General features: G+C 43.6%; 1 protein-coding gene across 1 annotated transcript in view; it reads right to left on the bottom strand.

The window, feature by feature from the left end:
* Positions 1-13,567, bottom strand: part of ERLIN2 (ER lipid raft associated 2) — a 48,792-nt gene that overhangs the window by 18,954 nt on the left and 16,271 nt on the right. The window contains exons 3-4 of the mRNA XM_068274959.1: positions 13,352-13,433; positions 4,989-5,035 (exon numbers count right to left, since the gene is read on the bottom strand). Of these exons, the coding sequence (XP_068131060.1) occupies positions 4,989-5,035; positions 13,352-13,433 (129 nt within the window). The remainder of the gene's footprint in view (positions 1-4,988; positions 5,036-13,351; positions 13,434-13,567) is intronic.

Here is a 13,567-nt window from a genome sequence, read left to right as displayed (position 1 = left end):
TAAAAAATGACCTATATGCACCTTCAGGGGTGTACCCCCTCCTCACGCCTCTCTGGCTAGTCGTTCAGTTTCACTGACACTCTCCAGACTGGATGCAGTAGTGAGTTCTGCCTGCATATGTGAAAGTCCCACTCTCGTCTGCGTGCACCGCCACTAAAAGTCTGTGTGGCTGCAGCTCCGCCCAACACGTTTCATTGCGTAACGACTCATCAGGGGCATCTGATGAGTTGTTACGCAACAAAACGCATTTGGTCAGAGCTACAGAGTGACGTGGTACATTTTTGCACGTGCGTCTTATGCGTCACCCAATGATTATGCTGGTGGTGTACTTTTGCGGTAAGGCGGTTTGGCGTCCCGCGTAACCTTTAACGGAACAAACGTAGACACTGTCAAGATTTTTAGCGGTGATGTACGCAGACAGGAGTGGGACTTTCACATATGCAGGCAGCCACTTGGGAGCTAAGCCATCCTGTTGGGAGTCTGTAACCCCGTTTGCATTTGCACCGGAAGTTTTAAATAAAAGGGATTTTACACTATTGGAAGCTGGTCTTCTCTTTTTTTCTTGTCCCTACATCGCTGAGCCATTAGAAGCAGAACTCACTACTGGATCCAGGCTGGAGAGTATCAGTGAAGCTGAAGGACTAGCCAGAGAGGCGATGTGGGGGGGGGGGGGGGTCAACACCCCTGAAGGTGCATATAGGTCTTTTGTGACTTCAACCTCTGGTGATTGGAATTTTAACAGACTGTTGTCCATTTATGTGGCCTGATTATGGAGTCTCGGAGGGACATTTGTGTTTTGAATGTGGACCGCAGCCTAGGATATTTAGAATTTGCTATATACTGAATAACACTCAGTTTGGCTGCAGTTCTACAAGGACTTTTAAGTTTTGTATGACCTTTATTGGACGGAATCATCTACTGACCCAGCCAAGTGGTGGGGGGGGAACAATGTTTGTGAGCGCTGATTGTAGAAGAAGTATGAACTGGTATTTTTAACAAGGAAATAAATATAACAGCCTCCATATCCTTCTCACTTCAGTTATAGGCCAAGTTTTCAATGCTGAATTGGGAATGATGCACGGGTCACCTTTGACCACTGTGAAGGTTGGCTTCCTTGGATGACATACACTGATCAGCTCACCTGCAGTACTTTGAAGATGCAACATACAAGATATTTTGAAACAGAAGTAAGTTCCTTTTATTAACTACAATATGGCTCCCTTGAAAACCTGTGTCAGGCTATGCAGGGTGTGTGTGATTGCAAAGCCCTTTATTTTGCCTGCTGGGCCCAGCTGATAGAATATCACAATATTTTACTACTGGCTTTGTGATGGCTGTTTGGGATACTCTGCACTTCTAGGCTACGCATAACATATTATGAGATTTACTTTCTTTCCACTTTCTTCAACCCAGTTGACGATTGCATACACAAGGGCCCACAGCCAAACAGCAATTATTGCTGGCAGGTGTACAAGTTAGGCGCCTGCGCTCAACCATCTTATAGCATTTCGGTGCCCAAATCATACAATTGGTGCCACCTAGCTGCTATTTTACATCAGTTCTGTATTGGTGCAAAAACACCATAGCCCAATTAACCGATTCATGTCCTAGTACTACACGATATAGGCATGGTGAATTCTCCTTCTGACACAGACACTTCCCAGTGTTAAAGGCAAGTATCCACTTTTTTAAAATAATCTAGGTTCTAAATTTGCTTTAAAGAGAGTCTGAAGCGAGAATAGATCTCGCTTCAGACCTCATAGCTAGCAGGGGCATGCGTGCCCCTGCTAAAACGCCGCTATAGCGCGGCTTAACGGGGGTCCGTCCCCCCAAACCCCCTCCGAGCAGCGGGGGAGCGCTTCCTGGTTGGGGCAGGGCTAACCGCCGCAGCCCTGCCCCATGCGCGTCTGTCAGACGCGTACCTCCGCCTCTCCCCCGCCCCTCTCAGTCTTCCTTCACTGAGAGGGGTGGGGGAGAGGCGGCGATGCGCGTCTGATAGACGCGACTGGAGGCAGGGCTGAAGCCGTTAGCCCTGCCTCCAGGAAGATCAGCTCCAGCGACCTTTTTCCGACCCAGGTTTGCGGGGGGTGGGTTGGGGGTGAAGGGACCCCCGTTAAGCCGCGGGATAGCGGCGTTTTAGCAGGGGCACACGTGCCCCTGCTATATATAAGACCTGAAGCGAGATTTAGTCTCGCTTCAGTGTCTCTTTAAAGAAGGTTTATAGTAGTTATAGTATAAACACTCAGCACAGTGTTGGGTGAGAATCTAGTGCAGTGTTGGACAAACTACGGCCCAAAGGCCGGATCCGGGCCACGTGCGCTGTACATCCGGCCCACCGCTAGGCGGACGGATTCCTCTCTTTTCCCCCCTCCCTCACTGCAGAGTCACGAGCAGGCAATTAGCAGGGGTTAACTCACCTACATAGCGTTTTATGCGTTGGATCTCCATGGTAACATGACGTGACACGCATCACATGACACACCAGCGTATTGCACGCTGGCTGCCAGCGTGTGGTAGGCTGGTGTGTCACGTGACATGTCACAACAGCGCTATGTAGGCGAGTTAACCCCCGGTAATCACCTGCTCGCCACTCTGCAGGGAGGGAGGGGGGAAAGAGAAAGAAAGAGTCCAGGAATGATAGAAATTAAAGTTTGCCCAGGCATAATCTAGTGCGTGTATAGTCGCCTCATTACATTTAACGATCAACCACGGTATGTGGAGCACAAGCACCTTGTGCTCATACATACTTGAACGCCACAAGCCAGTCGCTTGTGCACCTCCCTGCTGTCCCAGCTCCCATTTCCAATGACAGTACACACTGCTCAGCTGAGTGTCTGTACAGTGCTCATTACCTGCAATGTTCCACTGTTTGAGTAACAATTAAGGGTGACTAAAAGTATATACAGGGCAGGGCTCTAATATTAGAGCTGCGTAACCCTAGGTTAAAAGATCAGAATTAGGCAAAACAGTTTAAAACTGGATCGTGCTAAAGTCAAGGATTGCCAAGTGTTTGTTTTTTCCTGAGCTGCAAAGTGTTGAAAACATGTATATATGGGACCCGACAGCTTGTGGTGCAAGATTTATCTTTTTGTTTTAAAGTGGGATTATTCTTAAAATTACATTTTTGCTTCAAGGTGTATAACAAAGGAGATTCCTCTTTTTATGGTGGAGCTCTCCAACCACTTGAAAAATGTAACATTTGATAGAGAAATCTATTAACTATCTCAAAGGATTCTAATATTTGATTTCTGCCCGTATAGGAAATATCATTTTTGTATGTTGTTTATATTGAAGAATAATTGTTGGTTCATCTGAAATTTAATATGTGAATGTTAAAATGTGATAATGCATGTGAGCTGTTACATGATTCTCTTGAACTGTTTGTATCTTTTTTTCGCACGCTTCATCATTAATAAAAACAGTTTAAAAAACTGCAAATTGCCTGGCTGTCCCCCTGATCATGTCTCTAATACTTTTAGCCATAGACCTGGTACAAGCTTGCAGATCAGCTGCTCTGACTGGATTATCCGCATGCTTGTTTCAGGGTTGAGACTCAGACACACAGGATGCCAGAAGATCAACAGCACTGCCAGGCAACCGGAATTGTATAAAAGGAAAGAAATATGGCAGCCTACATATCACTCACCTTGGGCTCACATTAAACACAGTAAAATATGAATGTGAAACACTAGAAGACTGGTCAGATGTAATTTGAAGGCATATTTACACCTCACTGAAGCTAACTGACTTGTAATTAGGTAATTAGTAAGCAAAAAAAAAAAAAAAAGATAATGGTCTCTGCTTCCCTATCCCAGATAGAGCAGCAACTTTTCTACCTTGTTTACACAGCATGATGCACTTCCAGTACAACAGTAAACTTATCAGAAGAAAGAAGAAAGATCTGCACAATGTCTATAGTCACGATAGATCCCAACTTTTTTGAATCATTTAAAAGCCATACAGCCAGGTAGCTGACATGTTTCAGACACTCAGGTCCTTAATCATAATGATTAAGGTCCTTAATCATAGTGCGTGTCTGAAACATGTCGGCTACCTGGCAATATGGCTTTTACCTGATTCAATAAAGTTGGGATCTATTGTGACTATAGAAATTGTGCGGAACTTTCTTCCTTCTTCTGTTATCCTGGGTCAAGTCGCCTAGTTCCAGCACTGTCTTATGCTGGGCATACACGGCTCGATTCCCCGCTCGATTCCACAGGCGATTCTCTTATCTTCCGCTTGTTTTTCTTATCTTTTTGCATTGTCCTCAATGCGGAATCGAGCGGCGAAACGATCGGGCGGGAGATCAGACGTGTCGGAAATTATCTATCAAGCCCTCTGAATGGCTCAGAATCGAGCCGTGTATTCCCAGCATTAGTGACTGAGGTGGAGCGGACTTTGCTTTATTTTAGGCAAACTTATCAAATAGCAGCTAAATAAAGTGATAAGCTTGAAAGTTAACCCTTCCAGTATCTTGAAAACCGCTCAAATGGTTTTAGCTGTTAATTTTATGCTACGTTTAATACTTTAGACTATAGATTAACTTTGAGTGTAATCTCACTTTAAAAACAAATTCACATGCGTGTACATGCACAGAAAAGTGCTCACTGGTTACACTGCCCTAGGTTCTTTCATGAGCCACTGGCAGAATGCCCGGAGCTGTCTGAGCACTTCCAGGAGCAGTGTGTGCGTTTTCTTTGGTCTGCAGAGGTGTCACTGATCAATGACACTGCTGACAGGACACATCGCAGCGAAGCCTGCAGAGATGTAGTGTCTGTGAATGCCGCCACCTCCACACTATCCATAGCGGAAGCATACGCATTGTGCCCAGGAGAGCCCAGCTCACACCAGACAATTCAGGACTTCTACTGCAAACACAACACAGACGAGCGGCTCCTGGAGCTCTGCGAGGGAATGCCAATGAAAATGTATGTTTAGCAAAATGAGAAGAAGCACAGATGAGCAGTGAGGTTGCGAGTTAATCTTACCTCGTGCCACATGGAACATTCTTCACTTCATCTGTTTGCAAAGTGCTCTGGGGAAAAAGAAATGGCTTCAATAAAGTTGCAATAAGATAGATTAACCCCATTGCTGCAACTAGATACTGAGATACATAAGAGAAGATTTGGAGGAAAAAAAAAAACTGAGGCCACGGGAGGTAGGATAAGCATTGGGCATTGTTTGCATTGGGCATTAAAGCAAACCTGTAATGCTAGGAATACACGGCCCGATTTTGAGCCATTAAAGAGAACCCGAGGTGGGAATCTTAGAATGAAATCTATACACAGAGGCTGGGTCTGGCTATAGTGCCCAGCCTCTGTTGCTATTTGAATCCCCCCCTACCCCCCCCCCCCCCCCCCAAGTCCCCCTGCGCTCTGCTCTCCCCCATAAATTACAGCCACGCTGTCGACACGCAGCGTGTCGCAGCGAGCTATATTTATCTCCCTAGTGTCACTCACGCCCGCTCCCCCGCCTCCTGCAGAGCGCCGGTCCCCGCCCGTGTCCCTTCCCTCGCCTCTGATTGGAGAGAAGGGAAGTGGGTGAGGACCGGCGCTCTGCAGGAGGCCGGGGGGGGGGGGGGGGGAGCGGCTTGAGTGACATTAGCTAGGTAAACATTGCCCGACAGCGCGGCTGTAATTTATGGGCTAGAACAACAGGGGGGACTTAGGGGGCATTCAAATAGCAACAGAGGCTGGGCACTATAGCCAGACACAGCCTCTGTGTATAGATTTCATTCTAAGATCCCCACCTCGGGTTCTCTTTAAGATGATAGATAATTTCCGACATGTCCGATCACCGTTTGATCGTTTTGCCACTCGATTTCTCATTGAAGTGAATTGAAAAAAAAGATAAGAAAAACGAGCGGAAGACAATCGAGCTGGCAAAACGATCTGGCGCAGAATCTAGCGCCAGAAGCGACCCGTGTATTTCCAGCATTAGTTTAAAGTGGAGAAAAATCAGCGAAATACCTCAGTAGAGAGAAGCCTGTGGGATCCTCCAGCAGAGTATTCCGATGTACTCCCCCAGACTGCCGCTCCTTGCTGGGACCGTCTGAAAGTTTGTGGCAGCATTCCCATCCATGAACGAGCGCAGCTGCACTGCTCAGGCGCAGGCAGACTTGTGCTTGCGCAGTAGCACAGAGCCGCTCGTGCTCAGCGGAAAGAGCAGAGCAGGGCCTCATCAGCTCCATGCTAATGGCCAAACACTAGGCATGACGGGAGTGCAGCCACGCGTACGTCTCGTGATCATGCTTCTGTGGCCTGGAGCATTCTGCACATGTGCAGTTCACAAAGGCTTGAACTGTTCAAGTGAAAATTCTTTTTTTTTTTTTTTTTTTTTTTTTTTTTTTTTTTGATTTCAAAAATTTTTTTTATTGAGACAGTGAAGAAGGAAATCGGAACATCATTAGAACAGCATTTGCCCAAACATTAGGCTATCTTCAAGACAAATTACACATTGTACAGAATACATCTCATGTATAGCAAAATAATGCGCAATAAACAAGGTTATACCTGTACCGCTTAAGATAAAAGGTAATTTGCATCCTTATTCACATATCTCTTTAATCCCTCACCCTTCCATTCCCACCCTTCTACCCTCCATTCCCCACCCCCCAAACCCTCCCTTTCCCTCTCTCTCGTTGGTTATTATAAAGGTAAGACTGGCGTTCATTATTTAATCAACCCATAGGACAACCTGACCCAGGTGAAGGGAGATTCAAGTGTACTTAATACCCTCTATATATCAAAGCATTTATGTCCCCCCTCTTAACATAGCTTTACCTTCTTCTGATTCCTGATAAATATGCCATAGCAACCAGGAATTAGCATGGGATATTGGTTTAGGATGAGATTCTTGAACGAAATTTTCCATACGTTCAATATATTCCATTTCCCTGTACCAGTCAGTAATGGATGGAGGTATTTTAGATTTCCAAAATTTAGGGATCACTAATCTAGCTGCTGCCAGAAAATGTTTAAGCATTGACTTCTTAAATTTTTTAATAGGCATTGGAAGCATTAATAAAAGTAGTGTAGCAGGGGAGTTTTCAATAGTGATCCCTAAGCAATCAGATATTATTTTACAGACTTTAGACCAAAAGGGTTGTATCAAGGGGCATGAGTGCCATATGTGTGCCATATTGCCTTCAGCAATATCACATCTCCAACAATGTGGGGAAACTTCCGAGCAGAACTTATGTATCATTACAGGGGTTTTATACCATCTTGATAGGATTTTATATGCATTCTCTTTTCCTCTGCCAGAAATTGAGGCTTTATTTGCAAAAAGGAAGGCTTTGTCCCATTCTTTATCTGAAAATTCCATTCCTAATTCCTGTTGCCATTTAGATACAAAAGATGGCTTATTTTCATAGTTAATGTCCAAGAGCATCTTGTAATATAGCGAGAGAGCACCCCGAACCGGAGGTGAAATAAATAGTTGCTTTTCTACGTCAGAGATGTCTCTCACCACATAACCCTCTCTCAAACACTGCCTTAAAAAATGTGTCAATTGAAAATACTCAAGAAATGATATATTTGCATTTTGGCATTTGTTTGAAAGTTCTTGCTTTGAAGGAACCTGGTCCGAGGACAGCAGAGAACCCACCGTAATATTTTCACCCAATGCTTTCCTTATTATAGAGGTAGGATTAAAACCAGGGGGAAATAATACATTATTCCATATTGGCATAAGGGGCCCATAATGTGATGAGATCCTATGATGTGTAATTAGTTGATCCCATAGCTGCAGGGAAACCTTTGTGATCAATGGCCATTTCTTATGCAACTGCTGCCGTTTATTATGCGGGATCCAAAGTGTAGATTTAATTCCCCCCTCTATCAGTGTATCTTCTATGCATACCCATTGTTTAATGCCCATTCCCCAGTCTTTTATGCGAGTTAGATGAACAGCTAGTTGATAAAGTTTAGGATTAGGTAAAGCAAGGCCTCCCGCCTCCTTCAATTTAAAAAGTGTGCTTCTTGCTATCCTCGGACCATGCCCTCCCCATATATAACCAGACCAGAGGATAAGGATTCTCTTAAAGAAAAAAGCTGGTATATGTATAGGCAGTGTTTGAAGAGGGTAAAGCAATCTTGGCATTAAATTCATCTTTATAATATTAATGCGTCCAGTCCAAGAGTGTAAAATTCCTTTCCATCTCTGAATATCTTCCTCAAATCTGGCCAGTAGTGGGAGGAAGTTTTCACGGAAAAGATTAGAAGGATTTTTAGTAATTTTTAAACCCAGGTAAGTAATACTATCCTCACACCATCTAAAGGGAAAGGATTCCCGAATATTTCTCACCATACGTGAGGGAATTGATATATTTAAAACTTCACATTTAGAGGCGTTAATTTTAAAATTGCACATATTACCAAAAAAATTCAGTGTTTTCAGCAAATTAGGAAGAGATGTCACTGGTTGAGATACATATAAAAGCAAATCATCTGCATATAGTGCCAATTTATAGTGTTTTTTTCCTAACAATAATCCATGTATATCCGGATTATTGCGTATGGAATTTGCTAGGAATTCCATAGAAATAATGTATAGTAATGGAGAGAGCGGACAGCCCTGACGGGTACCATTGCTAATACTCAAGGGATCCGACAAAAGACCGTTAACTTTAATTTGAGCTGATGGTTTATCATACAGGGCAAAAACGAGATCATGAAATCTAGACCCTGGCGGAAAGCCAATGTGGGTTATAGCACTTTTGAGAAAGCACCAGGAAAGCCTATCAAAGGCTTTCTCTGCGTCGATTGATAATAAGAGGGCGGGCGTTTTCGAGGATTGTGCAAAATTGGATAGTAATAAAGTTTTGATTGTGTTATCCCTGGGTTCCCTACCTGGTACGAATCCCACTTGATCTGAGTGAATTAATTCTGGTATAATTGTGATCAATCTATCCGCTAGGATCTTGGAGTATATCTTTAAATCTACGTTTATCAAGGAGATTGGCCGGTAATTAGAGCTATGGGAGGAATCTTTACCTGGTTTGGGAATTATAGAAATATGTGCTAGCTTCGCCTCTGAAGGAAGGGAGGCACCTTCGCCTATTTTATTGAAGGCTGAAAGAAAGAGTGGTGCTAAGGATCCCTTGAGTATTTTATAATATTCAGGTGAAAATCCGTCAGGGCCTGCCGCCTTGCCTGTTTTTAAACCAGATACTGAGCAGAAAAACTCATCACTTGAAATGGGAGTATTTAACATTTCTAATTGCTCATTAGATATGGTAGGGAGTTTGTTGTCTTTTAGGAATTTGTCAATTAGTGCTGTAGGGGGATTGTCTATATTCAGGTTGTATAATTTTGAGTAGTAGGAATGGAACACTTTCGCAATCTGTTCTGACTTATATACTTTTTGGTTTTGAAAATTCAGAATAGAAGGAATAAATGTAGATGCTCTTTTTTGCCTCAAAGAGCGTGCTAAGAGACGGCTGCATTTATTCGAATGTTCATATAGTTGGCCTTTATATCGCATCAAGTTATGTAATCTTCCAAGTTCCAACAGATGTTTTAGTTTCTCCCTGGTATTCTGTAGATCGCTCAGTATCTGTGAGCTCAAAGATGATTTATGTAATAACTCTAATCTGTGAATTTCGGCTAATAAAGAAAGAACCTGTGAAGCTTTTTCTTTTTTCTTTTTAGTGCCCATTTGAATAAATGCACCTCTCATCACGCATTTATGTGCAAACCATATTGAAACCGGTGACACCTCTTCTGTTTGCGTGTTGGAAGTGATATAGTCTTGCAATGCTCTAGCTATGCGAGGACCATATTCTGTATCAGATAACAAGGAGTTATTTAATTTCCAGTTAAAAGTGGTAGGTTTTACTTCAGGAATTTTGAATTTAAGGAAGATGGGTGAATGATCAGACCATAGTTGGTTGCCTATTCTAGAGCTTGCTTCCCAGGATAACAATGAGTGAGATATCAAAAATACATCTATTCGACTATAACTGTGATGTGGGTTTGAGAAAAAGGTGAAATCTTTAACACCTGGATTAAGGATTCTCCAGATGTCTACTAATTGTAACTCAAATAATAGTTTCCTGAGGGGTTTTATCTTCCTAATGGAGATATGAGAGGTTCCCCTAGAAGTATCTATTGAGGGGTCTAGCGTCAAATTTAAGTCACCGCCTATGATAAGCCTGCCTTCACTATAGATATCAAGCTGGTTTAAAATGGAACAGAGTGCATTAACCTGGTCAGAATTTGGTAGGTATATACATGCAAGCGTAAATTTATTACCACCTAAGGTTATTTTAGTAAAGGTGAATCTACCCTGTTTGTCTAATTTGCTATCTATAATTTCAACCTCAGCTGTTCTGTGAAATGCAATAGCTGTGCCTCTAGACTTACCACCGGGAAAGTTGCTACATATCCATTTAGGGTAATATCTGTTGTGGCTTAAATCAGGGGCCTTGTCATTTAAAAAGTGGGTTTCCTGTAAAAATATAATTTTTGCTTTCTCCTTATGGCATTGATACAGAATATGGGATCGCTTAGATGGCTCATTAAAGCCATTCACATTAAGTGAACATATCTTGAGTGTCATTGTCCTATATAAGGGAAAATAAAAATTAGGCTAAATACCTGAACCAACGAAAGAGAGAGTATCCCACCCCCCATCCCACACAGCTGTCCAGCTGCCCAAAAACCCATCCACCCCCCCCTGTTGTATTGGCATCTCACAAAAGTGGGATCCAGTACAAAAAGCCAAATAGCAAACACGGTCTACTATCGACTTGTTCGACCGCCCCTCCATCGTTGGGGTACGTAGAAGGCCTGGCCGTCACTCCTCTGCCCCCCCCCCTCCCACTACAAATCAAAAACATAAACACCACTAAAAAGCCAATGTAAAAGGTCTTGTGAGCATATCTCGTGGTGAAGGCTAGTGATTCATTATAAATGACCCAACACCCGGAACCATCCTATCTAACGTATTAACCATCATAATGTTGATCATATGTATTAAGAATAAACCTCTATAAAAATAATCTATAAACATTGTGCATAACAATATATGCAACTACTCCCAGAAGAGTGATTGTGCATTGCATTGTGTGACTCCCCAACCGACTTTTGGGGGGAGTCAAGCCACCAGCAAAGTTTGAGTAGTTGTAATGCATAACATCAGTATCCATTCTTCTGCATAATGTGCCTAGTCCTCCATCACCTCCCCCAGAACGGGAAGGATGAAGGAAAAAAGGCTATCTCTTAAAGAAGCACATATAATAGTGAAGAAAAGAAAAAGTAATGTAGGACGGAGAACATTGTAAATAGTATGCGCAGCTTATTATGTCCTCCATTATACTGCACAATAAAGCGTTTTTTGTCATAGGCTTTCCATAATGAGCAAACACGTGATAATTAGGAACTATAATATAAGAAAAAAGAAAAGGACTATTTCAAATAAGAAAGCAGAATTAGATACAGTTCACCCATCTTCGGATGCCGCTCGGGATCTGCGTCGGTTGTTGGAAGAACCTGCAACTTGCCAACGTTCTTGTTGAGGTAGAGATGAGACAGATTCCACCTGGGGCCAGTCTGGAAGACTCAAGTCAGTTTTGGATAGAAATTCCTTTACCTTGTCCAGGTCGTGGATACCTTGAAAAACAAAAGACTTGCCATCCAGTTTTATTAGAATACGAAATGGGAAGCCCCAGGAATAGAGTCCTCCTGCTGATTTAATGGCTTCCAACAGTGGTTTTGCTGCTCTACGTAGCTGCAGCGTGTACCTGGAAAGATCAGGGAAAAACAGGATAGTGGCGCCATCAAAATCCACTGACTGTTTGTCTCGTGCGGCGGCCATGATTTCCTCCTTTAGCGTATATGAATGCAAGCGACAGATCACATCACGTGCTAAGTTAGAGCGTACTTTTCCAAAAGCCCTGTGAGCCCTGTCAAGGACAATCGGAAAGTCATCTCCTTTTTCTAATAAGAGTCTAAAAATTGCCTGTACTGATACCATTAGATCTTCTTGATGTGTGGCTTCAGGCAATCCCCTGATACGCACATTATTCCTGCGGCCTCTATTCTCTAAGTCATCCATTTTGTAAACGTGTTCCTGTAAGGCCTGGTCTTGTGCTTTGGATTTATCAACTAGCTCCTCAATCTTATCCATAAGTGCGGCTTGAGTCTTCTCTAGTATATCTACTCTGCCCCCGAGTTCATGTACATCCTCTCTGACCTCCTTTATGTCTCGTTTGTAAGCGTTTTCAATACGAGTGGCAAAGGCCTCAAAGTCCCGCTTTGATGGTATAGAGCGTAACAGGGCCTTTATATCTAGTTCCTCTTCGCCCTCTTCGCCCTCCTCCTCACCCTCTGAACCCTCCGGGGAAGATTGTATAGGTGCAGATTGTGTAGACTTACGGGTGGGAGAGGTCCGGTCACGCTGGGCTTTTGGATTCTCCGATCTGGACGAAGATGGCGGAGCTGCGTCATTCTGGCGTCTGTTCGTGTGGCGGAAATAAGTGGCTATCTCTGCCCTCGGGGTTTCTCTTGTGCCTTTAGCCTTCTTGTCCTTTCCTCCCATCGTGATTCCGGGTGTTGGGTAGTCAATTCTATCTCTAAATCAGAGGCGGGAAGGAGCGGGTATCGGAGCTCTCCTTACTTGCGTCCCTCCACGGCCATAGCCAAGCCACGCTCAAGTGAAAATTCTGCAGGTCAGGGGAGCGCAAAAGACAAAAGGCAGGCATGCTCAGATTGTTACAAAGATGACAGCCAGGGCTGTGGAGTTGGAGCAATTTTTGGGTACGTGGAGTCGGAGTTGGTGGTTTGATAAACTGAGAAGTCAGAGTCTGTTGACTTTTATACCCACTCCATAGCCCTGCAAGGGCTGTGGCGTAAGAGTTGGAGTCAAGGAGTCGTAGCAATTTTGGGTGCCTTGAGTCGGAGTTGAAGTTGGAGTCAGTGGTTTCATAAACTGAGGAGCTGGAGTCGGATGATTTTTTACTCTACAGCCCTGATTAACGGCACCGTGGAGGACAACGAAGCTGAACCCCTGAATCTGATAGACGTTTAGAGGCTAGAAGATGCCCCTAGTGCAGGCATGGGCAAACTCGGCCCTCCAGCTGTTACGGAACAATTTGCCTTTATGAGTCATGACTGTGGCTGTCAGACTCCTGTAATGCATTGTGGGACTTGTAGTTCCTTAACAGCTGGAGGGCCAAGTTTGCCCATGCCTGCCCTAGTAGGTAAAGCTTAATATTTATTTTACCCCTTGGCTACCCTTTAAGATAAGATGTGTCATCTCAAAACCACATGCATTATGAAAACCAGAATGAAACACATGCAGTGAAAATGGGCCCTAAGTGTCAATGATATAGTATAGCTAAACATACCTGCACAGACTTGAAAGAGGTTATGAATGGCAGCATTAAATGGAAGCCAGGGCCACTGGTTGAGGTCAGCAACGCTCCTCCTCTGTAAGAGAAAAAAAGAAATTATCTGCTCAATAAGGAGGAAACAGCAGGCCTGCTTGTGAAACAAATGTCCAATAAAAACCTATACAAACATGAAAATATACACAGCAAAAGTTTTACTATGCTCAATGTGAC

The sequence above is a fragment of the Hyperolius riggenbachi genome, chromosome 3 (assembly GCF_040937935.1).
Source record: "Hyperolius riggenbachi isolate aHypRig1 chromosome 3, aHypRig1.pri, whole genome shotgun sequence".
Taxonomy (NCBI): domain Eukaryota; kingdom Metazoa; phylum Chordata; class Amphibia; order Anura; family Hyperoliidae; genus Hyperolius; species Hyperolius riggenbachi.
This window is presented reverse-complemented; position numbering and strand designations above follow the sequence as displayed.